Genomic DNA, 27,457 nt, shown 5'->3' with positions numbered 1-27,457 from the left:
GATTCTCACTCTCCATTCTGGATATGGGCTCTTCCTTTAAATTCAGAGTTGTATTTTATAACGAACAGCAGAACTCCTCTGTTAGTAAGGTGTTCAGTTTGGTCTGCTGTAGTGCCACAACACTGCGTGTACATTTGATGGAAGCTTAACCTCGTTCTCCTGTGAAGACTGAAAGAATCACCACAGCTCTGGATTCCTGCAATAGCTTTCAGTAGCAAAGTTACAAAATCGAAAGAAAGAATCCAAGACGTTTATTGATATTATTTTATTTATATTATTCAGTTCTCAATGTTACACTATTGCTACAACACATAAAACTGACCTCTAAGATAATATGATTTAGGCTCACACACTCAAAAGTACCATCAGCTATACACTCAGTTTACCTTCATCTGGTTCATTTTTTTATTTAATGCTGGAAACACAAGAAACATGGAAATGTAAGGTGTTAGAGTACAGTTCTTTGGCTGGATACGAATTACACAGTTACAGAACGTAAGCTGGTGATACGCTCCTCTCAGCAGTGGCAATATACAGCAGCAAGAAAGAGGATTCCTATGACGTATTTTGCAGGAGTAAAGACAATGTATCCTGGTTTCACACGGCAAAATTAACATGATAAACTCAGGATCAAAATCACTTTGGTTGTATAATTCAGTCAATAAACTCCAAGCAAAACAAAATAGCAAGCAGCTTCTTTGCAGAGAGGACCTTCCCCCTCCCCACCTCCAGTACTGCAGTGCTGTTCTGACAGGAGAAAGGAGACAACAGACTGGTGGAACCATATATTCGCACTGCAGTACTTCAGAATCAGTGTGATTCCTGGGGATGGGGTTGGTAAAGCATAACCCAGAGTACCCACATTCAAAGTCTACGATGGGCATTGAATATTCTCTGCCTATACAAAGAAAGCGTAGGACTCTCACGTTGGCACTTCATTCTTCAGGAAGGAGTTCAGGGATCTCCTCCCTTTTTGCCATGAAAAATTTCTACTGTGACTTCAGTAAAATAAAGTTACACACTTAGAAAGTCTCAAGTGCAGGTTACATATATTCAACAGCACTACGATATTTCTTTTAGAGTTAGGAAACCTCCTAACGTGGAGGATCAGATGATTAATGCTATCTGTTTAAAGTGTAGCAAAAGCAGTGCGATGCAGCAAACAGTACCCACTGGTGTCTGTTGCAGGGGATGGACTAAGTGCCTGAGCAACTGGATGGAGTGACTGTGACACTGTTTGCCACATCCGTCCTTTTACACAAAGATCATCATTTGCAAAAACTGCTCCTAGAAACTATGGATTTATTAAAATTAGACTTCCACCTGAAGTATGTATCAATAAAAAAAATACTGACACAGTCAGCAGGGCTCAGTTAGGTACACAAGTGCTGGTGCTAATTTTCCTCATTCTAGAGCAATGGTCTCTGATCTTCACGTAGCCATGAACACCCAAATTACACATGCAAGCAACACCCAGCTCTTCTGGGATGGTTATGTGCTCATTTTGCCTTCTATGGTATGGTTACAAAGACTTGACTTGGCAAGCATTGCTCCAGAACTAATACTATGTGATATATATAAAATATAAACATACAATACACAGTCATATTTAATTAACTTTCATTCTCTGTGCAATTTCAACTAAACTTCTCTCATTAATACATTTTTAAATTGTAAACCATCATAGAGACCAGAATACTTTTTTTTGTTTGTTTTGAAATAAAAAGTAAATGCCTTCATATATCAAGCTGCATATGAAATTCTACTGTAATAAAGGCAGCTAAGTTTCTTCTTCAATCACCATTAACTGAAGTTAGGGTAGGGATTGAAGGACTTGAAGACAAAATCCACTGTCCTCACAGCAAATGAGTGACACAGTAGTTGAAAGAGGTGCCTCTCAGTTACCTGCTTCAGATTTGTTACCTGCAGATTTGTTCTGCTTCTATACTGAAGCTTCAGTTCTGCTTCTGTTCTGGAGCAGAACAAATACTGAAGCTTCAGAACAAATCTGCTTCTATAAATCGTTTCTTCTCAAACAACTGAAGTGAGACCAGCATTTCGTATGGACAAGCCGTCAGCCAGCAATGTGTCTTAGCTCCTACTTCAGAATAATCCCATCAAAATCCAGCTGTATAAGTGATTTGAGGCCAGTATGAAGAAGGAGGGACTTAGTTCTGAGCTGAGGAGGAGCCAGCAGCTGCTACTTAGTATAGAGCCAAAGAGTTGACAGGATTTTAGAGCACTTGGGCATCTGGAAGCAGCAGCTTCTTGCAGCTCCTGGGTTCACCCCTTCAGCTATTACCAAAAAGAAGAACAACAGTACCAGTAGTGAACAGGGAAAAAAAGGTAATGGTGTGACAAACAGCATCCTGACATGTTTCATAATTCTTAAAAAGTTTTTCTCTTGCGAAGCTAGAAGCAAGCTTCACTAAGAAAGTTTAATATTTCATTTTTTAAATCAATAAATAAAATACATTAAAATCCTTTGGGTGCTATACTCACCCCCCAACATTGTACGTACAAAAGCAGACATACAGAAATACAGGTGACTTTGCTCAGGTAAAAAGAACTGAAAATATCTTCTTAGATCACTGAGTTCAGCCCCCAGCACTAAAGGCTGCAAGGTGCAAGCAGTCAGGCTGTCTCCCTTACCTCCCACTAAAAGATCACTTCAGGACGTAACAGTTCTTACCCTCAAGACAATTTAGATTTCCAGCCTAAATTTTTACTGTGGCCAGTTAATCCTATTGCAAACACTGCCCTTAGTATTGGAAAGCCTACCTCTCTTCTAAGTTCTCACCTAAATACATACATTTCCTACATCTCTGTGCACTTAGGCAGGGAAAGACAAATCACAGACGTGCTTCTCAGTCTCCTTTCAAAAGCTCACCATATTGCCAGTTCATCTTTCTTGCACACAAGTGACCAAGACGCTGTGCAATAATGTGATCGGTGAGTGTCACAGATAAGGCAACAATCCTTCTCATTTATGTGGATGACCATTGCAACTGTTCTATTGTACGAATGGTGATTTTTTGTCTGCTCATTCTAGAAAAGTGCAGTGTGTAGAGGGCATATTCAAGTTACAGCAGTTTTATTCCCCTCCTTTTCAACAGTATCTAATTTTGAAAAATAAATTATTAAATTAAACTGGATCTGGCACATCAACTTCCACTGTCTTGTAGATTTTGCTCAGAAAGACTTCTACCTTGTCATCACCCAGGTGACAGACGTCCAAGATACAGACAACATGTTTGCCGTCGAGGTCCATTGCTGCTTTCACAATTTCATCTAGAAGTTAAGAGAAGTAGTCTTAAGATACACACAGCACGATGAATCGACATGGTTGTCCATGAAGTTATGGAAAACGTAGACATTTAACCTTCTTTCACTGAAAAACACACCTGGACTATGAAGTGTTGGGCAACTGTGAAATGGTTATTTTTTGGGGTAGAACCTCACTAATAAATTCAACCACCAGAAGTGACAGCATCAGAACTCAGAAATGAAAAAGCTGAAATCTGCACTGAACATCAGCGGCCCTCAGGTTTCACAGCATAATTCAAGGAAAAACAAAGATGCATTTGAATGAAATCAGGTCTGCCTGTATAAACATACAGGAAAACACCACACCGATCTAGCACTGTGCAGTGCGACACGCAGTACCAGTGATCACCACATTTGCTGAGAGGTGTCAGCAATGAGAAGTACAATCTGAGGTAAAATAACTCAGTAGTTGGAAAATACTTTGGTTTATAGGCATAGTAGGTTGCATTAAAGCAGCTGTTCCAAGTGACATCAGCAAAACGGGTGGACTGACTGCTATTCTACCCTATCTCAAAGCAGATGAAGGCAATTATTCACATACTTGTAATGGCTACTATGTCAGTATAATTTTACATCAGCAAATAACTGCAGGCACCGCCTGGGTCACTCTGGAGTTTGCATTCTGGGTATTAAAATACTATTTTCCAAGTACAAAAGCAGCCCCAGTAAAGGCTTGAAAAATGCAGCATTATATCTGTTTATTAAAGATGGCCACATCGAATTCAGATGTTTCTGTGAAGAGGTGAACAACGCCCGATGGACAACTGAAGTTTGCACTGGGAGACAGAACAAAAGACAGAAGAGTGACGTCAGTAAAAGCCAGTCTTACTTGAAAGTGGCAACACGTCACAAAGTGTTCCAGTGCCAGTGGCCTTCTGCTGACAGGAGATGCAACTCATGCAAGACAACAACGGGTCATTTTCCACTTCCTCTACGGGAAATAAGTGGGGATCTTCATGACCGAACAGTGGGAGAAAGGCAACATCTATTGCAACATCGTGGTTTATACCTGTTAGAAAAGGTATCTGTTAGCAGTAAACTTCATCTCCAGTCTATCAACAACTCAATGGTGCGTTTCTTTTTTATTTTATTTTTTTTAAACAATCAGATACTGAAGGCTGAACATTGGTATACATGAAGGCTGCTCTGAAAGTAATGCCTGCTGTTAGGGTGTTAGCCCATGATGTCAGAGGCAGATGTTGGTGGCACAGCAGGATAAGCTGCACCTTCCCAAACGTTCCCTTGTGACAGCAGAGGGGCAGTCTGACAGAATGCATCTGATGTGGAAATTGGGTATGGAGCAAAGGGTGAGACTGAATTCCTCCACATGGAAGAAACGGTACCTACTGACACTCACTGACACTTACTGAATGTTGATGGAGAACAAAAGTGGATGTGAGCACAGTGAGGCAGAGGGTTTCAGCTGTGGTCATCTCCACTGGTGCAGATTTTGATGAGCGTGGCATGCAGGCTCCTGTGCACTGCTGACAACAACACACAGCCAGTGGTGGGGACTGCTTACAAATAGTGTTTTGTAGCTGAGAGTTTGCTCTATCCAACAGTGTTACACCACTGTTTGTATCTGTTGCTGTTTCCATGGAAATAAATAGGAGGCACTGCTTTCAGAGTGACCCAAGTACCCTCAGAAGATTCTCAGCCATGTGCCCTTTGCTCACTAATTAAGAACCCATGACAACCATCTCAATTCACACGAACACTGAAACCGCCAGTGCTGCAAACACTGGGCTTTAAGGTAACAATGCAGTTAGCTCAAAGAGCATTAAAGCAATACAGGGTGCCATTTCACACTCCTTTATAGCTTTGTAGTTGCTAGGAAGGCAAAGAAATCTGATTTACATCCAGTATATCTATGCAGTACGTGGTGCAGTACTTGTGTTACTTTCAGCTGGAAAACTACATTGCATGTTCCAGGATTCTAATGACTGTAAATGTTTAAACACCTTTTCTGCAAATCCCCCTTTGTAAATAATGGAAACTTTTAAAGTGCAGTAACATAACATGAGCACTGTTAATCCAGCCAATTTCCTTCTCCTTTCATTGGCAAAACAAACCAAACAGATTAATACTCCACAGCAGTGGAAGAGATCTTGTTGCATATTTATCATCAGCTCACACATTTCTACTTACAGGTCAATCAATTGATGCTTTGTGCCAACCAAAAGCAGCAGAACACTTGATGAGAATGGCTAAAATACAAGCCCTTACTTTTTTTTAGGGCAGAAAAAAGATACCTCAGGAACAACTGAACCAAGAAAGAAAACTTCAATGAGGACAAAGCTCAAAAGAAACTCAAAAAGATCAAAAGGTGTCCTCAAGAACATTAATTACTCCTGATGAACACCTCTCTAACAGAAAAGTTAGCTGACAATAAAGAGCAATTGGATTATTTACTTTATTAAGTCAAACTGGTTGAACAACTGCACAGAATGTATATTTTACTGTAATAATAAATAGCTGAAGGAACCATACACAATTCTACAAATAAGAAACATAAGCCTATAAACAAAATTGCAATTAAATGGAAAGTGAAACAAGCAGAAACAAAATATCCAGTAATTAAAATTAATGATGTGATGGTAAATGCAATGAAATACAGCTTTCTGGTGAAATATGATCCTAATTCATTCCTCCAGCAAAGACCTAAAATGTCTTTTTTTTTTTTTTTTTCCCAAACTTAAATACCCACACATCCAAAGACTTCAGCCAGAGAAACCCACTCAATTTCTCACCAACCTCCAAGCCATTCTCAACACAGGAAACAACTAAGATCTTATTCTGCTCTTGCTTAATCATTTTAGATGCCAGGCCACCAAATACTCACCCAGAACTGTCACTTCATAATATCCAAGGCCACCAGTGCTCTTAAATTCACCGATACTTTTATCTATTCTGGTTTCTTTTGGCTGGTGCACTGCTGCATGAAGGTTGTACTGCTGCATAAGGAAGTCTTTGTACATGTAATCAAATTTACACGGGATGCTTTCTGGGAAAATCGTGCCGTGATGCAAATATTTCATCAACTTGTCTTTCACTTGTGCCCACAGCTCACTCTGCCACGAAATGCAGGTTCTCGCCACCTCTTCAGTCTCAGGTGTATCGTTTATTTCTCCCTGGTCTGTTATTGATAAATAGTTAGTTGCTTGTATGCTCATAGGATCACATCATCTCGACTCGACGAGAAATATTTTCATGAGAACATCTCAGTTGTGGCAGTATGTTCAAAACAAAGAACACAAAGAAGTGAACTACGCTTGGAATGTGAGCAAACAGGTAACCTTAGAGGCTACGTTTGGACACCGTGGCCCATTTTTGGAGAGTGAATAACTTGTTTAAAGAATGCTCAGAAACCACCACAAGTTGAAAACGTGTACAATGAAGGTAAACTTCCCCATTCCTCCACAATAACTACACAAACACTGACGACTATGCCACACTTCAACTTCTTTTCTATATAGTGATAGCTCCATTGTTCTTTCCTATTATTATAAACAGTTTGAGCACAGTTTATGGTAAAAATGTATATATCTGTCACTACTGACTTCGAATGCCCTCCGTTCAGCTTATCAGAAAGCCCATTTCAAAACATTTCCTGCACAGTTAAATTCTTACCAGGCAACCTTCAGAAAGAAGAAAACATGACAAAGTAGTGGCATGAAATAAAAATCAGGCCATGCTTCACATAATGACAACAAACCAAACTTCTTCCTTCATCCAAAAAACAAACATCAGGAAAGCAGCTGCTTAGAATATGACTTTGTATTTCAAGTGCAGAGGAAAAGAGAAAAAATTGATAAGATTAACTGAGGAAAAAAAAAAATTAACCATTGTTCTCATGACTGGCTTGTATGCTGTACCATTTCTTCCCACATCTTGTCTTTTTAATTATGTACTCATGTCATTTTGTGATTGTCTTCTTGGAGAGTGACAATTTTATCACATGCATATCAGTATAGGAAGAAAAGCGTCAAAAGAAGATGTGAAGACTTATACTAAGTCTCCTGAGCACCCCTGAGTCTTCTGAGGCACAACAGAGACTTACAGCTTGTATGAAGCAACACTGAGAATCTATTTCTCATGCTGGGAAACAGCCTAATGCTAGCATTAGTCCTTGCTGACAGCTTTCGTAGCGCACCAGGGATAAGAGCAAGCCACAGCAGCTCCCTAGAGGTTCCTACAGTCTCTGTAGTACAGAAGAGCTGACTATAAAAACAGTGGTTCTAAGGATACCTTTGCCTGTTTTGGACCTGAAGAGAAGAAGTTGGCTTAAACCTGTAAACAAAGCAACTACTTGTGACATACCTGCACAGCACTGTGAGCTGTCTGATGGAGCCTGCTCCTGTACACAGTCTTCATGTTGAAATTCATTCAAGCTATAAAAACGAAACATATGTATATATATTTAAATTATATTTCAAATCTATTTTATCTCAACCAGTACCCAGCAGAAGTTCTAATCTTGGCAGATTTCTAGTGATAAATGAAACAGGCTTGAATGAGTGAGTATTTGCACTTGGTTTCACATCATAAGACTTCAGCTGGACATAATGAGACCTCAGTAAATCAATTTTCAAGAGCTTAAGATAAGAACCACCTTATTTCATTGCTCTATGAAGTAGATAAGGAAGTAGACACACAAAAGCCAGTCTTTGTTGCCCTCTACTGGATCTTGCATCACAAACAAGTGGGATGCAGGCAAGAGTAATTTTTAAGGTACCTCTGAAATACTGGGCTATGAAGTGGTTACTAAGAAAGCACTGTGACTGCAATTACACAGAAACAACACACAGACAAAGAAAAACAAAGGCTGTACATGCTATTCAGTGGGATATTCTTTACTTCAGTGGTAAAAAGATTTTGACTTTTCCTGCACATTCTGCAATTTTGTAATGAAGATAAATCTTAAAAACCCTCTTTTAATGTCTCATAACAAACAGAAAATACCTAGAATACAGTGGTGAAAATACAAAAGGAAATACGTCGTGCTTCCTGAGTGTTAAGGATATTCTAAGAAATGCATTATCCCCGTGGTGTGAGCTATGTATCAGAGTGACTGCCTTGTCACCTCCAACCCGAGGCACAAAAGAATCCTCACTCAAACAGCACAGACTGATCAATTAAGGTTTCAGCCACTTCATTTTGAAAACAAAGTAGTTACCAGAGTGGACTCACAGCACCGTGATCTCACCTGCCCCCACGACCCAACTGACCTCAGAGCACAGTTGTGTGAATAGCACTGATAAACAAAGACTGCAATGCTCTTCAACGCCACTGCATGGTCCAAAATATTCTTCTAATTCAGAGGTCCAGTGCAATCTTGGAAATACACATACAAGCTGCAAGTCCTAATTTTATGCAGCAGGATTTTACACTTTCTGGAGCAATGTAGCTGGAAAGTTCTTATCTTTCTCAGAAGAACTCAGTAATTACATTGTTCCTCTTATGGTCTTATTTTTAGATAAAAGAATCTTTCCATTAAAATAGTATCTTATGAATGATTAATTCTTTTTATTAGAACTGTCCTGGAGTGTAATTACTGCGTATGCACAGTAATAAAGTAATCACCTTCATATCAGCTATGTTAATAAATTTTCAAGACATTAAAGACATCATAAAATGATTAACAGAAGCTGTCTAATTAAAAATGAATGCCCACAGAGCCGATTCTCATTTTCAACATTCAGCCTCCTCAACAACAGACATGAAAACTTCACACAGCGTTACAAAGCTCGCTCAGAAATAACATGCCAAGTGAGATGCAAGCCACCTTCCCTCTTCATTAAAGAGGAGAGCACACTGAGCCATACTACTGACAAGATGATGCCATACAAACGGTTTCTTTTTCTTTTAGAACTGCCTGTTTGTCAAGGTGAGGAGGTTCTGATTTAGAGCTACTTTTGCCTCTTAAAGATGTAGAAATAACTTGTCCCAGTTTTTTTCCCCACTTCTTCCCAGGCTTCTTACACACATCTGTGGCTGGGATGACTTCAACTACCTGTGCAACAGGTTACTCCTCCTGGACGCTCTGCACTGGATGTTTGTATGGCACAAATTCAGCTGAGTTTATAGATGAGGGAAACTTGTCTATACACAACAATTTATAGCTTCTTTGCCTGCCAGACTGTGAGGCACCTGATGTCTAGAGCAGTTTGCTGGGGCTGCTGTGCACCAACACATCCACGCTCTCATTTTGCCCGTGCCAATTTAAGAGAACTTGCCAATTTATGAGAACCCCATGCCAAATTTCCTATTTGCAGGCTGTATTCTGCAGGCTCTGCTTTCCACAGGTACCCGCTTGGGAAAAAAAAAAAAGGCCTTTATTTCATTATTTGTTATTTCCAGATGCAAGAAGATGGAGAAAACAAGAAAGATCTGAGTTGCATGAAACATTTATGAGTGATGTCCAAGGACAAAAGCATGCAGACAAGTTACTTCTAAGCTGTCCAGAACGTCATCAGCAATTCTGTGGTAACTGCAGTGCTAAGTTTCTGAAGATTAAAATGCTACTGCTGTGGTTTTTTCACTTCAGTGGAAAAAATAAGCTGGTCTGAAATTCCTCATCTTTCTCCATCCACACTAAACCACCGATTAAACTGATTTTGGGTATATAAAAAGCTCATTATGTTAAATGTCTTTGGCAGCAGGGATATAAATACCAACTAGAGTGTTAAACTAATCAGTTTCCTCTTAACTTTCTGAAGCCCTTAATAATCAGAATGCGTCACACATTCTAACACCCTATGATGTCATGTGAGTTACCTCAGAAATGCAGGAACTGAGGCTGTCAAATAAAGAGCCTAAAAAAAAAAACCTGCTTCTGTCTAAAACCAAAAAAAGCCTTCAGCAAGGCAACCTCACACTGAAATGCTGCACAGAACACTAGATACAAAATATTCCAAGCTACAAAGCATGCTTCAAAACATACTGCTATTGTTGTTATTTCATCAGCATATTAAAATACCTCAGTGAGAGCTGGAGTCCCACCACATCTAAGCAACAGAACAGAGAACAATGCAAGCTTAAAGCACATCAGGCTAACCTTCCATTTATTCCCCTGCAATTTGGAGAATTCAGTACGACTTCACAGTTAATTACAGAAATACACAAGTTACCTTTTAATTACACAGAGTGAAACAGCTTCCCATAATCCAACACAGACTTTCTCCTCCTTTAGTTGGAGTTCTAGCACTAATGGCATAGAGCACAGGATACACAGGTAGCGGGGACAGTAGCAGATTGAGAAAAGCAGAGAACAAAGTAAACAGACCTTAACTTTTTACTTCACTTACAAGAAAAGGGGAGAACAAATTCTTCCCACCCACTCTCCCCATGAAAACAAAACAAAAATTAGTTCTCAACAAGCAAAAGAAATGTAGTTTTCAGTGAAGAGGGAAGAGGTGCTGTGAGTAAATCCAGCAGGCACTTGGGGGGCTAACTGTCATGCTGACCGTAACAAAAAGTGCTTCCTGATGTCCAGATGGAACACGCCGTGTTTCAGGCTTTGCCCATCGCCTCCCGTCCTGCAACTGGGCACCACTGGTGCCATCTCCTTTGCACTCTCCCTTTCAGGCATTTATGATGAAATTCCTCAGGCCTTCACCAGGCTGAACAGCCCCACACCTCACGGCCTTTCCTCACAGATGTGCCCCTTTTGTGCCTCCATGGTCTGTGTGTATCATGTGCTACGAACCCAAAGCTCCACCAACAAATCAGACATTCTGAAATCGCTGACGGCGAGGGGTTCAAACATTCCCATTACTCAAGCTATGTTTGGAACAAATGAGAAGAACCTACGACCCTTACAGGAAATGACAGGAGCTACGTAACCCAGACTAACAGGTACCATCATTCACTGTTTTTTTAAATAAATTTCCATTGATAGTTATTTCTTAAGCTTCCAGTCTTGTCAAGGCTTTGGATTTGAAACTCCCACCCAGACTGGTAGTTTGTTGGGTTTTGTAAAATCCTTCTCTGGATCCAAACCAAGCTCAATAAAGACTGAGTGCTGGGCAGTGGAAGGAGCCACAGGACTTCTCAGGGCCCACAGTACATCCATCACTGCAGCACAGAGGATAAACGTGCAGCTCAGCTGCTACAAACAGAACCATCTATGGTATCACATTGCTCACTCTGCTTGCTAACGAAGCATCCTTCCATCCTACATTTGACTGTCCTTCTTAAACTGCAATCTCTCTAAAACAAATACAATATACCTTACTCCATTTATCACCATGGACCCCTGTGACAGTGTTTTCCCCAGGCAGCACAAGTAGCTGTAAACATCTGTGTATCATACACAGAACTGTGTTTCAGGATAAAAGAATTTCATATATTTTAGCTAGAATAAGTGCAGAGAAAATTAATAGAAAATATTAAATTTTACTCTGTCCTGTTCTCTCACTTCCAACAGAATCTTGACCTGCAAGAGTTTCAAATATCTTTGCTTAATCATTGCAATTATTTAACATAGTTAACTTCACGTGACTTACCTTAATTTCTTTTTTGCTGATCGTGTGTAATAGGGATAAGAGGATACAGAAGTAACAGATGTGGTTCCCCTTAAGATAGGAAATTCACCATTATTTTACAGTATTCTGTTAAATACACAGAGCAAAGAACATGCATGTTTTTCTTTCAGGTAGAACCTAAGACACTTGAATGCTGGAATTTATCTTATGGAATGGAAATCCACTAACAAGTCTGCTCTAACAGTGCCGAAACAGAACTTCAACACACTACATTTCTTTGTCTAAACTCTTCACTCAATCCTAATTATATTGCACTTCATTTCCCCATAAAAAATTCTGAACACCTGCTCTTTTCCCATCATTATGACTTTTGGATGTGAAAAGTGAAGAGATGAGACTTGTAAACTTCAGATCTCTCAATATAGACGCCAGGCTTCTAAGATCAGTTATGGGTAAACTGGATCTTTCACAAACACATCACCATAAATGACAACCTTGCACAAGCAAATATTTTACTCTTGAAAATAGCAAGGTTTTCTCAGACTTTTTTTTTCCCTTATTTCACCGCTTGTATTGGATTTGTAACCCTTGCCTACGTTGGACTAGATGCAGTAGCATTTCATTAAATAAATCACAGACATCACCACTTGATACTAGGAGAAGTACGAGAAGTACGTAGCTGCCTTTTGAACATCAAAAAGCAATAAACAGCTTTTTTAGCTTTCTTACATGCTTTTCCAGGGGCTGAGCTCTGAATTAACTTTCAGAAACATTTTTAGAAGATATACTACAGAGTTATGATAAGAGCTTACTGTTCTGTGTCTGTACATGATTTGTGCAGAGTCCTTCTCTTGGCTGTACTCTTTTTTGATAGTTGAGTTTGATGCTGATGCTGTTCCCTAGGAGTGCAACTTGGCTCCCGAAAAGACCCGAGCTCTGCGCCTTGAAGGCTCCTTGTTTTTCCCTTGCGAACGTCATCTTGCTTTGACACAGGAGAGCTTTCAAGAGTCTGTGCATCTTTCTGCAACAATTAATTAAGAGCTTTAAAGTACATAAAACTAATTCTTGCAACTCAAAAGCCTCAATGTTTTCAAGTACATTTCTGAGTGAATGATTTACTGTACCTATCTAGCAGCAATTCCCTGCCAATCGTTAGCAAGATAAATTCTGTCTGCAAAGTGACAGTGCAAACACTGCTATAGTCAGCTCTCTCAGATTCTAATTAACTTTTAATTATCTGGTCAGGTAAATGAGCAGCTCCTAAGCAGTTATGAAGTGGTACAGAAGGCTGGCTACAGCACACACAGAACAGCACTGAATCATTGCTTTTTAGAAGTCTTCAAACAGTGATTTTCCAAACTATTTTGTTCCCAAAATAACAAATGCAGTTAATCAAGAGACAGTGTAGCTCACTCCTGGAATCAAATGCAAAACTCTCCATTTTAACTACGATCAGAGCTGCTTAAGTGCTACAGCATTCATTCTCAGGTGCTGTACCTGTACAAGTTCCACTTCTGAGGCATCTTCAGCTGCACTGCTACAGCTGATGTATCTTATGGCACTGATTATTCCTTGAATAGCAATGCGTTTGTGCTCCCTGTAATGCAGACCTTCAATCTCTTCTCCCAGCTCGCCTATGGCTTTCAAAACTGATTCAACTGCAAAAGAGCAGCCCCACAAATGAGACAATGAGTTTAAAGACATACAGTACCAAGATGTTTGTATTCACGATTCAAAACAAATTTCGGAGTCATTGGTTACTAAATATTGATTTAAAAACGTGTTCTTGAAAACCCTTCATAGCACGTGAAAAAGAAGTTAAACAAGAAGCTTTTTTTCCTCACAGTATATTTCAGTATGCATTATCAGATACCACAATTTGTGCTTTAGGTGAAACTTCTAATTCAATATACTCTTCAGTATAACTCCCTTTAATTCTGATTTAGAAGCAGTGAAAGTAAAGCTTCTGGGCAGACCTGCAGTTCATGTAAGTTATTAAGAGTTTCCTGCAGACAATGGTGCCACGATAGTTTCTTTAAGGTGAGGATTTAGCCTATGATACGTTACTACTCACAACAGGAAAACTCTCTTAAATGGCATTACAAATTTGTACAATCACTAACACTGCTGCTTTCTAACCAAGTAAGACTCAACTGAAAAATGCTACTAAAGATATTTGACAACGTGATACCTTTATTATTCTTGCAGTACTTCAGAAAGTTGTTTGGAGGTCGTGGAAAAGGGTAATATCCCCCAATGACAGTTTTCCTCATTTGATTAGCTTCACTCTGCGTTCTAGTCCACTGAATGAAGTTTTTCACTTTAGTATCCTTGGTGTATGGCTGGCCCTTGTGCCACCCTGTTAAAACAAAAATAATCAGGTATCAAAAATAAAGCAGATTACTGTCATCAATTTTTAGCTTGAAACTATTCTGAACAGCACAGGCAAAAAGAACAAGGAAAAACTGCACCTGAGAACACAAAAGAGATCTTCCTACTAGACAATGGTGTTTCACAGAAAGAGTATCTCGAATTCCTTGTCTAACACTTGTAGCTGACACTTAAAAGTTAGACAAAAGTTAATGAAAAGAAATACAACAATTGGCAGAGCTACCAGGACACTCTCTCAGAGGAGTTTATGAATGCAATCACTTCGTTCTGTTGCTCTGCTGAAGACCTACACATCCTTCACTCTTTGGTAACCTCAATGGTTAAGAACATACAAACATCTGCAGATGTTGGCGGGTTTAAAACGAAGATACTGACTAGTTTTATCAAATAATCTGAACAGGTCTATTTCTAAACTGTCAAATGCAACAATTTCCTCCAGTGGCTCGCAGTCTCCAGCTTGTTAGCCAAAATCACATGTATGCAACTAAGTTCAGATCAGTTTTTAGCACATATTATTCTCCATTCCTCCTCGTCAGCAGTAGGATTCAGACTGAGTAGGTAGGTAGTATCTTAGTAAAACTGAAGGCATGAGATGGAGAGAGAAACGTGGGAAAGAGATGCCTGTTTCACCCAGCACTGCCTTGCAATAAGGCCACTACACTGCTCAGCTGCAATAACATGCCACCATCTGCCTCCTGATTCAACAGACGTGCTACAAAGCTGTGCTCAGGGCTGCCTGGGAGCTGCTGCCTGGTTGCATCCAGCACACAGGGCCAGGGTACTGCACTGGGAGTGTTCCAGCCCGAGCATCTGGAAGCAATGCCCTGCAGTGTGGTCCAGCAGCACAACCCTTCCAAGGCCGTGAGGCATGCACAGGGCCCTCTGCACTGGGAAAGATGGGACAGAACAGTTCTCGGAATATTTTAGGAAAAATATTGACTGAGATAAATTTAGCCCAGTCGTACCAATATTCTGGAATAAGGAAATCCTATAAAACACAAAAGCTGCAATTGATTTTTATTTTTATTTTAGAAAATGGGTAGATTTCCTTGCAACACTATCAAATGATTAAAACAACCTGAAAGAAATTGTAAATGTATGATTAAAACTGATAATGCCTTCACTTCTCATAAGATTCATCCACCTGTGCCTCACCAGAAGGCAATCTTTCTCTCTTTGTAATACCAACATTCATTACTCAGTCGTTTCTGACTGAGAAACGAATGCTACGAGCTGCATACTTTGTTATACAACCACCTTTCCAACTAAGATTAGAAGTACAAACAGCTAAAATTACTTCAAGTTACCTGTGATGAATATCTGACTTTCGTTGGACGTTGTAAGGTAAACTGTGTGGGAAGGATTCTCAGAGAGATCCCGCACCACCCTCATCTGCGTACACACCAGGTATGTCACTGAAAAAAAAAGCTTCTGTTTCACTGGCTATCATGGATGGCAGATCTTCATATTGACACACACAGCATTCATTTCAAGTGCTCAAAACAAGCTGATTTAATTACTGACCCTATAAATACTTCAGAATGCATTTAGCCATTGCTATAAATTAGAAAAGGGAGATGTCATTAGATTTTCAACTTAAGAACTGTGCAAGAAAATTTCAGCATATACACTAGGAGGACACTTCATCAGGTAGGAAATCAATTTAACAAAGAGCAGTGTCACCAGAAGGATGAGTGCTAGGAGGAGGAGAGGAAGAAGGGCAAAAAGAAATATTTGAAGCCCTTTCAAAATCCATAATTAAGGAGTCCACAGCCTTAAACTTCTCATTATCAGCTTACATGCAGCAACCACCACAGCTTATTGATGGTTTCTGTACAACAAAAATAATTGAAAATATATTTTTTAAAATTAAAAAGCTTTTCTACTTTCACCTCTCCCTCCAATCCTCTTAATCATATCCAGTAACGTATTTACTTATTTATGGACAAAGAGAGTAATAGATTGGAACAGCTGCCTTCTTTCTTTAGTTGTCTCTGATGAAGCAGCACATTACCCCAGGTGCTTCGCTAGATTCTGCTTGAAATTAACCATAGCAGATGAGCACAGATAGGTTATGTAGTCTACCTAGCTGTTTAGATTAACTGGCAGATCAGAGTGAGATAAGAGCTTCAAACAGTTACATTCGCTTTTTTCTTTTAATTCCTCAACGGTGATTTTCTGTTTGAGGTGGTAATCCAGGGATCTTTACTTTTAATTTAGTGGCAATTATACACAGAATTTGAAATAAGGGACCAAGTGGAAAAAAAAAAATAACCAAAAAATACTGTAAAGAAATAAATACTTGGGTGAATACGCTCAAATACATCTGGCTGAGAAGTTGCAAATATTTCCAGGATGAATGGTTTGTCCGAGGTCCCATCAATGGCATGTGCCCAACGATAAAGCCAGAAGTCTTCACCATCTTCTTATACATACAAGTAATAAGAAAAAACATGTAAGTGCTACTTCAAACAGTTAAAAATGCTTTGATAAATTTCAGAAGCCATATTTCTAGAAACACCTTTCTTTCTTGTTCGTTGCACCCTTCCTACAAAGGTCACAAGGCCAATAACATCACAGGAATGGTTGTTGGGTAAGTCATTCAGCTCCGTCCTGCAAAACGAAACGGAAGAAACAAATCTGGTATTAACGAATGGCAAAACATAAAACTTCCTCAGAAAATTTCTCAAAGCACATCTTCAATTAATGCTCAGGGTAACTTTATGAAGTCTAAGATCCAGCTTCACAAACAACAAACTTTACCTTGTAACAAACTGGTATTTAACTTCAGGCAATCCCCACTCTGCCTTAACCATTTCCTCGGAAATTATGCTGATCTTGGTCGGTGGGTTTCGTACGTTGAGGCTGATTTCTGACAAAGAAAGAAAATGCACAAGCATTTAAGGCACTACTGCACATTCAAAAAACACTTTTCATTTTAACTGAGAACCCACAACAAAACTGAGTGAGTTTTCTTAAATGATGTATTCCACCACGTCTCACTGCTTGGGAAACCACCAGCGAAGCCTCCTGACTTCACGTTTCCACTGAGATAAAGTAAGGAATGCAGGTACAGCACACAACAGTGCAACTTTTAATCTGAACAAGGCTAAACTTTCCAGTTCCCTACATGAGTCAATTAGATTGATCAGGCAGATATTAAAATAAAAGCCATCAAAACTTGCATAACACTGATCAGCTACGAAATATTTCTACTCCAGCTTCATCTACAAATGTCACTGCAATCTAAAATTGCCTTGCAGACATCAAAGCAAAATAAGACAGAACTAGCAAAAGAAAACAGCCACGTACGATACCAGTTCAGGTTGTTATTAGTATGACAGAAATAATGGCACGGCCACACAAGAAAACAAAAGGTCTTTGAACGTTTATGGTTTGGCACCTGAACATTTTCATTTATTAAGCAGTGTTTAGATGCTAAATTACAAACATAGTAGTACTGAGAGAAGGGAGGCTGCAACCAGATAAAAATACAGAAGGAATGGCTTCATTTACAGCGTACACACAGTGGTACAGCACTGCCTCTCTCGTTGCTGGATAAAGCACACCGGTATGAAATACACCGAGCTGATCAGTTTCTACAAGACACTTTGCAATGGATTATTCAAATAATGCACTCAGAAAAGCAACTGCTAGCTATAAGCAATCTGTCCAGCTGGTCTATCAGGTCCCTCCTGCTAGCCATGTGACACTAGGAAGATGTTATACTTGAAGTCAGATCCTCTACTTTCTTTTCTTCAGGCTGCTACTTGCCAGAAAAGTATTTAGAGGGATTAACGCGTTTTTGCACGTGGTGCTTTCAAGTAGTGTTTGAAAGACAATTTCTGAAAATAAAATTTTCCTGAGCATCAAAACTATCTTTTGTTTTTTTTCTATCACTTTGAGGTTAGATGAAAGTCACAGACTGGGCTAGGATTTACAGTGCAATGACTCGGAAGTGAAGCTCAGTCCAGCTGACTGAAGCAGCTGTTCTGATCTGTCCCACATACATGCAGTGACGTGTGACACATTGTTCAGAGGCAGAATTCAAGGTGATGGAACCACCTGAGCTTCTGCCATGTCAGGCTACAGAACAGCACCTCTCAGTAGGTCACACAATCCCACACTGGAAACAATGTGCACTTTACAGAACTCACTTCACAGAGAACTGGTGATAGGCTGGCAGCAAACTGCCTTGCAAGTGCTCTTAATTAAGTGCTTTCCCTCGTGGCCTAAGGAACTCTGACTTTGTTAATCCTCCAGACACATCTTAAATTCATTCTCCTGTAAATGTGTGAAGGAAACATCCTGAAGTTGGGATATGATGGAATTACAAATTGGAAACAGATCATGGAAAAAAAGTAACTGTTACTTGGTCTGATTGTAACTGATTGCTGTAACCAGTGTGCTGTAGAACTTCTGGAATTTTCATTGTGCACGCTTTAAAAACTGAAATACAGCTGATTCATATTGAGTGCACAAGGACATATTAACAGAATAGTTGAAGCATTTGATTTCAGATATACTGTCATTCAAACATCAACAAAAGAAAATCATGCTCTTGAGAGCTGCATAAAATTGATTTTAACTGCTCTGTTCGATTTTCTGTTCCCTTCTGACTCTTCTCTTACATGATATATAGATGCAGGACCTACCAACACATGGCACAATTTGCTTTTCAAGTTCCTACAAAGATAAAATTCTGAGGTTTGTGCTAGGAAAGAAGATACCGTACATACATGCTGGTATGAACTAAACATCACTTGTTTTCAGTTTATCTGTGTCTGAAAGCATGCCACTGCACTTTACTATAGACTCTTTTAAATCTTACATGAGATATAATTTACTGCCCACTGGCTCACTTCCATTTTCTCTCTCCAGCAACATTTCTACCCAATCACACATGCAGAAATCAGTAACACAGTGTGAATAAAGGCGTTAATTGGCCATGTTTGCCCATAGAGAAAGTAATCTCAGAACATATCTTATTCCATCCCCTCCACATAGAAAGGCTTTGTGGCAATCAGAAATGCTTTGAGGGTTGGCTTGCAGTCAGCATCAGCTTCCCTCCCAGACTCTCATTGCCTGGCTAAACACTTCTCTCCTGTCAACTCATCACCAAGTCTTCAGACTTAACATCTGATATTAAGGCAACGATTCATTGGAGAACACACTGCTACTAGCAGGGAAAATATTGTTTACTTTTATGCAGTGTAGCAACTGCATTAGGAAGCCATCACTGTTAGTAAGCTATACACACATCATCCTTCACAAACACAGTTGCTTGTTTCAGCTGTTGATGTATTCTGAAAGTTGGCTGCTGTTTGCTCCAAGAATAAACCCTAAGGGAGGGAAAACTCACTTTCAACGAAACAGGAGAGAAAAAAAACCACCCTGGAAAAGGCTGTTGTTGTTATATTGTGGCACCTGTGCTTCTGCAGCACAATTCCCTTGAATATCTGTCGAACAACAGCAAGAAAGGAAGTACTTCCTCACAACCAAGGGATATTCTTCAAATAAGTGCTCCCACGGTGCTGCTGTTTCAGTACAGACAGCATCAGCAATGGTTTATTCAGTGGAGCTTTGCACTGGGGCTTGCTCCCACTGAAGGCTACGCTCAGATGAAAGCGATGAAGCGCCGTAATGGCCTGGAAGCAGGAATCAGCAATGCCCAAGTGATATCTGTATTACTAACCAGGAAAAGAACCAGATTAAAATCCAGTACCGGAGTATGAGGGATTTGTACATACATATTTTCAAACAAAGGTTTTAACTAATTGTTGTAATAAGCTTCAAAGGCACGATCCAAATTTAAACAGAGAAGTATGCTAAGACATTTTTCAGAGCCAGAACGTAGGGATAGACAACATATCAATAAATTCACTTCCTACTAGAGCTGTAGTTCATTGAATCAAAACAGATTCCTGCAATACTTAACCGATTGTAGTAAATCTCTTCATCTGTGGATCTCTTGGGGTTGGCTGTGTTTTAAATGGATAACAGTCTTTGACAGCATACTGTTCAAGGAGGAGCACGGTGCCAACATTTATACTGTTATACCATTCGGGACATAAGGAATTCCACAGAACCATGGACATCATGCCTGAACCATCGGCAACTTCAAAGTAAGCCTAAAGAAAAAGACAAAATACATTCATTTTTTATTTATCATCATTCTGGTGGGTTTTTGTTTTGTTTTTTTTTTTGTTTTGTTTTGTTTTCTGTTTTTGTGGAGGGAAGGAGAGGACTGACAAATCATGCATTGGCTGCTTGGCTCATGAACAATTTCACTGACTGCAAACAGACCCTGAGAATGTTCCAAAAGTTGCACTGAGTACTGGAGCTGGAGGAATCCCCAATTTCCACAGCTATTCTAGCTCAAACTCTTATTTCTAGTATTCAGTAACAGTAGGGGTAACAGTTGCAATCTGTGGGTTTCTTTTTTCAGAGAAAAGATTCTTCCTTACCAGATAGAATGCAATATTTAGAATAACATTTTAATGATGAAAAAGCATGTTTTAAAAGTTGAGCTGTTACAGGCCCATTGGGTAAACATTCTTCATAAAACATGACAGAAGACAGTCTGCACTGTAAACCAGCATCTTTAAATTGAATCTCTGCTTGTGACAGATTTCTCCTCCAATAAGAGACCAAGATTCACCTTCACATGCAGAGAGAATGGAAACTTGGAACAAGATCTCCCTCTTTCCGTAGAATAACACACAAGTTATTTGACCTGTTTGTAAATTGTTGTTCTGCAGCATGGAATCTTGCTGGGATGCTGTTATTTTTCTTCACAGCAGCCTCATGGTGCTATGTTCTCTACACACAACTAAAATAGCGTAAGTAACACATCAGCATTTTAGCTACTGATGAGCAGTGCCTGCACAGTTCTGAGGCCCAGAGAGGGTGTGGATGTTCCAACCGTGGAAGTGTTCAAGATTAGATTGGATGGGACCCTGAGTAACCTGGTCTTGCACCAGATCTGGAGGTTGGTGGCCCTGCCTGTAGCAGAAGGGCTAGAACTTGATAATCCTTGGGGTCTCTTCCAACCCAAGCTATTCTGATTCCCTGTTTCTCTTCTGCAGCAAGTAAGCCAGGGGTGGGCAAGAGGCTGGGAAGCAAAACAGCTGAGAAAGCTGACCTGAACTGACCTAAGGGACGTTCCATGCCACATAACATCAGGCTCAGCAATGAGACTGGGTCTTTTCAAAGCACTTGCTGCTCAGACACTGCCTGTGCATCAGGCAAATGCCCTCTGCATCATTTTTTTGTTTCTTCTCCTTCTTCACTTATTAAACTGTCCTTAACACAACTCTGGAGTTTTTCCTTGTTTTTGCTCTTCCAGTTTTTTCTTCCTTCTCCAGTTGGGGGAGCAGGAGGAAGAGCAGCTCACGGGTGCTCAGTTTCTATGAAGAGCCAACCACATGTCCTGCCTATTTCTAAGAAGCACTATGCAAAAATACTGCAAGAAAAACATGTTCTGAGAGCTGGTAAGAGTTTCACAGTAAAACAGTCTAACTGGAAATCACAAAGTGCAAGAATTACAGAATACAATTCTTTTTTTGGTACAGACAGACTAACTCTGACTTCCAAAGCATACAGAGCAGAAAACATTTACTCTTTTAAGCTATTATAAACTCCAAGTATTTTTTTCTATTTAACAACCAAAACACATCCAAACCAAAGTCTGTATGTACCGTCAACAACTCCACTGTTTCCCTACTTAGTAGGGCCTTGCAAGTTTATGTAGGTGGCACTCAATACAAAGTAGCTATAACATAACTCTTAACTCTATGCCTTTACTGTATGGGAATAATAACTTTCAAATATTTTATGAAGTTTGTTCAAGAGTATTGACTTGACCTGAACCCTCTTTACCTGGTACGGCATGTCCATTTTCTTCTCTGGCTTCCCATAGTACCTTAGCCTAGACTTGTGCAGGACTCTCACCAGCAGCGGGCGGAAATGAATTCTGCTTCTCCAGGTCGTTTCCAGCTGACCAAGGGAAATCAGCTTAGAGACTGCCATTAAGAAAAAAAGCAGGAGGCATTCACGATTGGATGCTGAAACACTTTTCAGCAAACAGTAAAAATTCTCAGACTGGGATTTCACATCACATCTAAGAGGGTTATCTGCTGACTGCTGAACCACACCAGGGAGGTGCTGGGGTCACTATTCCCAGAGATGTTCAATAACTGTGGAAATGATAGGATAACAGAGGTTGGAGAAGACCACTGTGATCATCCAGTTCAACTACCAGCTCTTGGTGCCACATCTCCACGGTTCCCAAACACCTCCCAAACGCTGTGACACCACCACCCGTCCAGGCAGCCCGTGCCATAACACCACTGCTCTGTCTGGAGAAGAAACTTTCCCTAATTCCCACCCAGAACCTCCCCTGGTGCAACTCGAAGCCATCACCTCCAGTCCTATCGCTGTTACCTGGGAGCACAGGCCGACCCCCACCTCACCACAGCCTCCCTTCGGGGAGCTGTGCTTTAAGATCTCCTCTGAGCCTCCTGTGCTCCAGACTGACCCATCCCAGCTCCCTCAGCCGCTCCCCGTCACACTTGTGCTCCAGAGCCCTCACAGCTCCACTGCCCATCCTCGGGACACTCTCCAGTGCCTCCACGTCTGTGCAGCAGCGAGGCGCCCAGCACGGCACAGGGCACCGCTCCCGTCCCGCTCCCACACAGCTCCTCACACCACGCAGGACGCCGCCGCCCTTCCCGCGTAACGCCCCTCTCCCCGCGCCTTACCGTCGACGTCGACCCGCGCCGGGGGCCGCTCCGCCACCCAGATGTCCCCGTAGGGATCCTCGTTGTTCCAGAGCGGCAGGTAGTGCCTCCTCTCCCCGCGCAGGGGCGGCGGGACTTGGCCGCGGCTCCGGGGCGCGGCGGGGGCCGGGGGCGAGGCCGGGGGCGAGGCCGGGGGCGAGGCGGGCTGCAGCGCCTCGACGCAGAGCAGGCCGCGCCGCAGCCGCCGCTCGTCGTACAGGTAGGAGCAGCGCGTCAGGCGCACGCGCGCCCCGGCGTGCAGGTGCGCGCGCTGCACCAGGCGGCTGAGGCGCGGTGCCAGGTAGCAGCGCTCCTGCCCCGCGCCGTCCGCCAGCGTCACGTCGTACCAATAGCGCGGGGCGGCGGGCGGCGCCTCGGCCAGGTACCGCTCCACCGCCGCCACCGTCAGCGCGGGCGGCTCGGAGGGGGTCGCGCTCAGCCGCCAGCCGCTCCGCGCCTCCTCCGACAGCCGCCGCAGCCACGAGGCCTCCTCGCCGGGCGGGCCTCCGCCCGCCGCGACTCCTCCCGGGCTCTCCTCGGCGGAGCGCTCCGGGTCGGGCTCCTGCATGGCGGCCCCTTCGCCCGGGGCCGCGGCGGCCCGAGGCGGCGCGAGGCGGCGCGAGGCGGCGGCGGGCTCGGCCCGCTCCCGTCAGCGGCGGAGCCGCGGCGCCGCCATGGCACGGGCGGGCGGGGCGGGGCTCTGCGCGCGCGCGCCGCTTGCCATGCGACGCCGCTAACGGTCGCCGGGGGAGGTACGGCGGGAAAGCGGCGGCGCGGGGCCTGCCCGGGCTTGCTCGGCCGGGGGCGGTGTGAGGGCGCCTTTCCCGCCATCGCGCCCCGAGCGCGGCTCCGGCCGTGAGGGACGCGTCCGCGGGCAGCGCTGCACCTGCGGCTGTGTGGCTGCCGCTGACGGCGCCGAGCGGCGGTGCGGCGTGAGATCGGTGACGGCTCCTTGCTGCGCTGACTCCGTCCTGCTTTCTTTCCTTCTTTCTCGCCAGCAGAGGTCCAGCTAGCACTGTGTTTAATACAGAAATGAAAAGCACGCGAAGGGATGCTGCGGGTTTAGAAGTAAATTATCTGCTGCACCGGATCGCCGAGTTCACTGCAGAACGCAGTTGCTTGTCACAGAGCGCTCTGACAAAAAGCAGCCTTTCCAGTGCTTTTCATCGCTACCTCTTAGCTCCTTTTGTTAACCCAATCTGTGCAATAATCAGGAACGATTAAATAATACATAACTTTTTAGGTGATTGCCCAGAAGACGTGCTCTTGCCCTTTAATCAGCCCTGTGCGTTTGAGGAGCTGCTCAGTAAAGCAGCAGATGACCAGCAGGCAGATTGTTCTGCTGGTGGGCCGTGAACTCACTGCACTGCTCGTGTTTCACTTAAATCCAGCTGTCTAGACCTGACACTGAGGTTGTAATCCAGCTTTATGATGGTCTTTGGAGAAAAAAATGAATTCCAAAACAGTGCGGTAGCTTGTAACAAAGTACTTTCTAGTATAAAATAAAATTACAATGTCATTTTGGGTGAGCTCCAGTAGCAACAAGTAGCAGAAAGGAGCTTACAGGCTGTTGGATGCTGGGCAGTTTGCACTGTTGCTGTGTTGTTGCGTCACTGCCTGGCTGTACAAAGTACAGAGCACACGAGAGAAGATATTTTGGTTTAATAGTATGAGACATAACCTCCAAACCCTAGGCTTGCATAACTTTATTTGCAGAAGTGTTATCTTGTCACAGAAATTATTTTATCTATGCCTTTATATTCAACATGGATACATGTTTATCAGCACAGTTCTAATATGAGCAGTCACAATAGGTTTTAAGGGTTCTTAAGGCAGGGTGTTTCTTTCCAGGGAGAGGAATTTCCTCTCTTTTGTTTGCCTGTTATTAGTCCCTGCTAATGCCTTCCCTTCCCCACAGATTCTAAATAAATGGTTGGTAATTTTAACAGAACCTGATGACCTTCTCAGGATTGCTTTTGGACACTGATACTGTTTCTGTGCAGCACCTTGCAGCATGCACAGCATGAAACAAAGGATGCAGACTTAGGAGAAGGGCACTAAGTAACTCCGCTATTAACTCAATCTTGACTGCTACCTTAAGAAAGGTCAAGAAAAGGCCTGGTCTTATCTACTGATGTCAGAGAGCTGTTTTAGAATCCAGTGTGCACCTCTTCCATTATTTGCTTTTATGCCAGAAGCTGTGTCACCTGAATCAGTATATGGATGGAGTCTGGAACTTGCTCCTGTGTGCTCAGTTTCTAGCAGCTTGCAACCAGTTTTTGTAGCAGTATTGCCCTGGAACACCTGGGTGGGGAGCAGGAGAGGATCATGAATAATATTACTTTGTTGCAAATAAATTGAATTGTAATGATTTGCCTCACAGACAAGTGCCAGAGTTGGGCCCAGTTTGCTTTTCATTTCGTTAGCATTTACCACAGCATATTCCTGTGTAAGGGTAGGATGAGATGACAGTACTCCCCAGACTCTGGCTCACCACTCCTACCTGCACATCAGTTGGTTCATGCCATTGAGCATTAGCGGAGGAGAAGGAGGGCAGATTTTTTTTCAATGGAGGTCCCTTTGTCATTTCTTGTAGCACCTGCCATAGGGATCTGCTTAGTACATGGATCCAGAGGAGACAAAAATCTTTACTGCTTGACTGGGCAGGGTAACCCATCTCCCAAACCTAATCCTTGCAGGTTAGAGTTGGGATTGCCTATATTTGCTCTGATTATATTACTGTCATCTGACATCCCTGGGCATTTTGTCCAGTTTGGCTGCAGACCTCTAGCAGGTGTCACTTGTTCAGATGTGATCAGTTTGGGTTTCCTTTCTCACACTACCTTTAGTACTGGCTGCTGGCTGGGGTGTGCACACCAAGCCTAGAGCGGGAGCAGCTGGGAAACTTAGGAGCAGGCCCTTCAGGCTGGGGCAGCGTGCCTGCCAGGACTCAGGGAGGTCATCTTTTACAACAGCCCAGAGCGAGTACATGTCAGCATTTATTTGTACATTTATAACTAGGCAAAAATGCGGAAGTGTTAATAGGAATGGCAAAAGAGCTGCTACTTTCACAGTAATGGTAGAAGTTACAAAGAGCAGTTTGCTGACTACTTTTCAAGTTCTTGTTCCTGAAACTTTTTTAGACGAAAGACTGCTTGATTATCTGTTTTTGTGAAGGGAGAAATTTGTTCATCTTTTTGTAAAAACTAACACGAACCAGACAAATACTGCCCTTAGTACACAGAACCATCTTAGAACAATGTCAGCTAAGGGGGAGGGGAAAGTCTGGTAATTGATGTGGAAGATGGAAACCACAGCCACACCTCTGAAACATTTGATGCTTGGGTCAGCACCTGAAAGTCTTTATGCTATCTGGGGCTGAGAACTACATGGTTTTTCACAGTTGTTCCAGGAAAAAAAAAAACCATAACACTCATTTCAAGATGTTTTTCTTCAATATTAGTGACATCTCCAAATCTACGAACAATGCATAAATGAATCACTGCAGTTCCTTTATAGCAGTTATTGGTGCAGGCAAAGGAGGAATTCCAGAATTGCTTCCCTGTTCATACTGCAATCATTTTTGATCTGGGAGTAGGAAATCAAATAGCAGAGGGAAGCACTTGTTCGGGCAGAACAGCACTAGAACTGAAGCCTGATGTTTCTTGTGCTGGGGAGGGAAACTCATTTGGAGTTACTGGTGTGGAAGAATCCTGGTGCACTGTATGACTGAAGCTCAGAAAGAACTTCTGGTGCTACGAACACTGGGTAAACTAAGCTCAGTGCTCAAGCAAGCAACCATGGTTAAACTTAGAATACAGAGTCCATTCCATATACTGAATGCTGGAGGCAGCATGCTCTGCTAGCATGGAGGAGACGGAACATGGATGAACGACACTCATCTCCATCATAAATATTCTGGAGAAATCTCCCCTTCTGCCCTTACCCTTTCCAACACCAACGCTGGCATAAATGGAAAATTTCCTAATTCTCACTCTGAAGTGATAGAGCTTCAATGTGCTCACGGCTCAGATACAGCAGTACACTTCATGTGCTGCAATGAAGACTCTGTGAGCATGCCTAAGAAAAAGAATGGGCTAACCAGGCCCTCAGGCTGATACAGGAACACAGAACCAGTTCTTGCAGTGCCAGGTGTCTGCAAGCTGCTGTGTCTCTCCAGTTCCACTGGGCATTTGTGTAAGAGGAAGGCAGGAGCACAGAAACTCACTGCTAAAGCTCGTTAGTAACACACAGCACAGTGCTGGCTCTCACTCTTACTCACATTCTGTGCAGTCTGAACTCTCACTGTCTCCTCAATATCTTTACCCCCTCCAAGGATGTGTATTATTTCATGTCTATGGGCAGATACAGGCAGAAATAGCCATACTCGTGGGATTTGGAAAACAAACCAACACTTTCTATGACTTCTGCAATAGCTTATGCCAATGTAACAGAATCTGACAAGACCAATGA

The 27,457-nt window shown here is 42.2% G+C and overlaps 1 protein-coding gene across 6 annotated transcripts; it reads right to left on the bottom strand.

Annotated features, from left to right (window-relative positions):
- Positions 1 to 259: 259 nt before the first annotated feature.
- On the bottom strand, positions 260 to 23,559 carry RADX (RPA1 related single stranded DNA binding protein, X-linked). 6 transcript variants are annotated; one of them, XM_048959986.1, is made up of 15 exons: positions 22,967 to 23,559; positions 22,086 to 22,228; positions 20,143 to 20,335; positions 16,968 to 17,076; positions 16,726 to 16,817; positions 16,507 to 16,626; positions 15,512 to 15,619; positions 14,005 to 14,172; positions 13,311 to 13,471; positions 12,626 to 12,834; positions 11,835 to 11,903; positions 7,648 to 7,718; positions 6,170 to 6,463; positions 4,157 to 4,336; positions 261 to 3,291 (listed from the first exon to the last, which is right to left on the bottom strand). In XM_048959986.1, exons 1-15 carry the CDS (start codon positions 23,550 to 23,552, stop codon positions 3,146 to 3,148), a joined length of 2,649 nt encoding a protein of 882 aa, XP_048815943.1. In that variant the 5' UTR covers positions 23,553 to 23,559; the 3' UTR covers positions 261 to 3,145. The 6 variants fall into 6 exon arrangements, 5 of the variants coding, with proteins under 5 accessions (XP_048815944.1, XP_048815943.1, XP_048815945.1 ...); XM_048959987.1 differs by lacking the exon at positions 11,835 to 11,903 and having other exon boundaries at positions 260 to 3,291; positions 16,507 to 16,629; XR_007379739.1 differs by lacking the exons at positions 261 to 3,291; positions 4,157 to 4,336 and adding an exon at positions 10,458 to 10,533 and having other exon boundaries at positions 6,446 to 6,463; positions 16,507 to 16,629.
- Positions 23,560 to 27,457: the final 3,898 nt, after the last annotated feature.

The sequence above is a fragment of the Lagopus muta genome, chromosome 13, assembly GCF_023343835.1.
Source record: "Lagopus muta isolate bLagMut1 chromosome 13, bLagMut1 primary, whole genome shotgun sequence".
NCBI classification, from domain to species: Eukaryota; Metazoa; Chordata; class Aves; order Galliformes; family Phasianidae; genus Lagopus; species Lagopus muta.
Note: the sequence above shows the minus strand (reverse complement) of the source record. Positions and strands in the feature narration are given on the sequence as shown.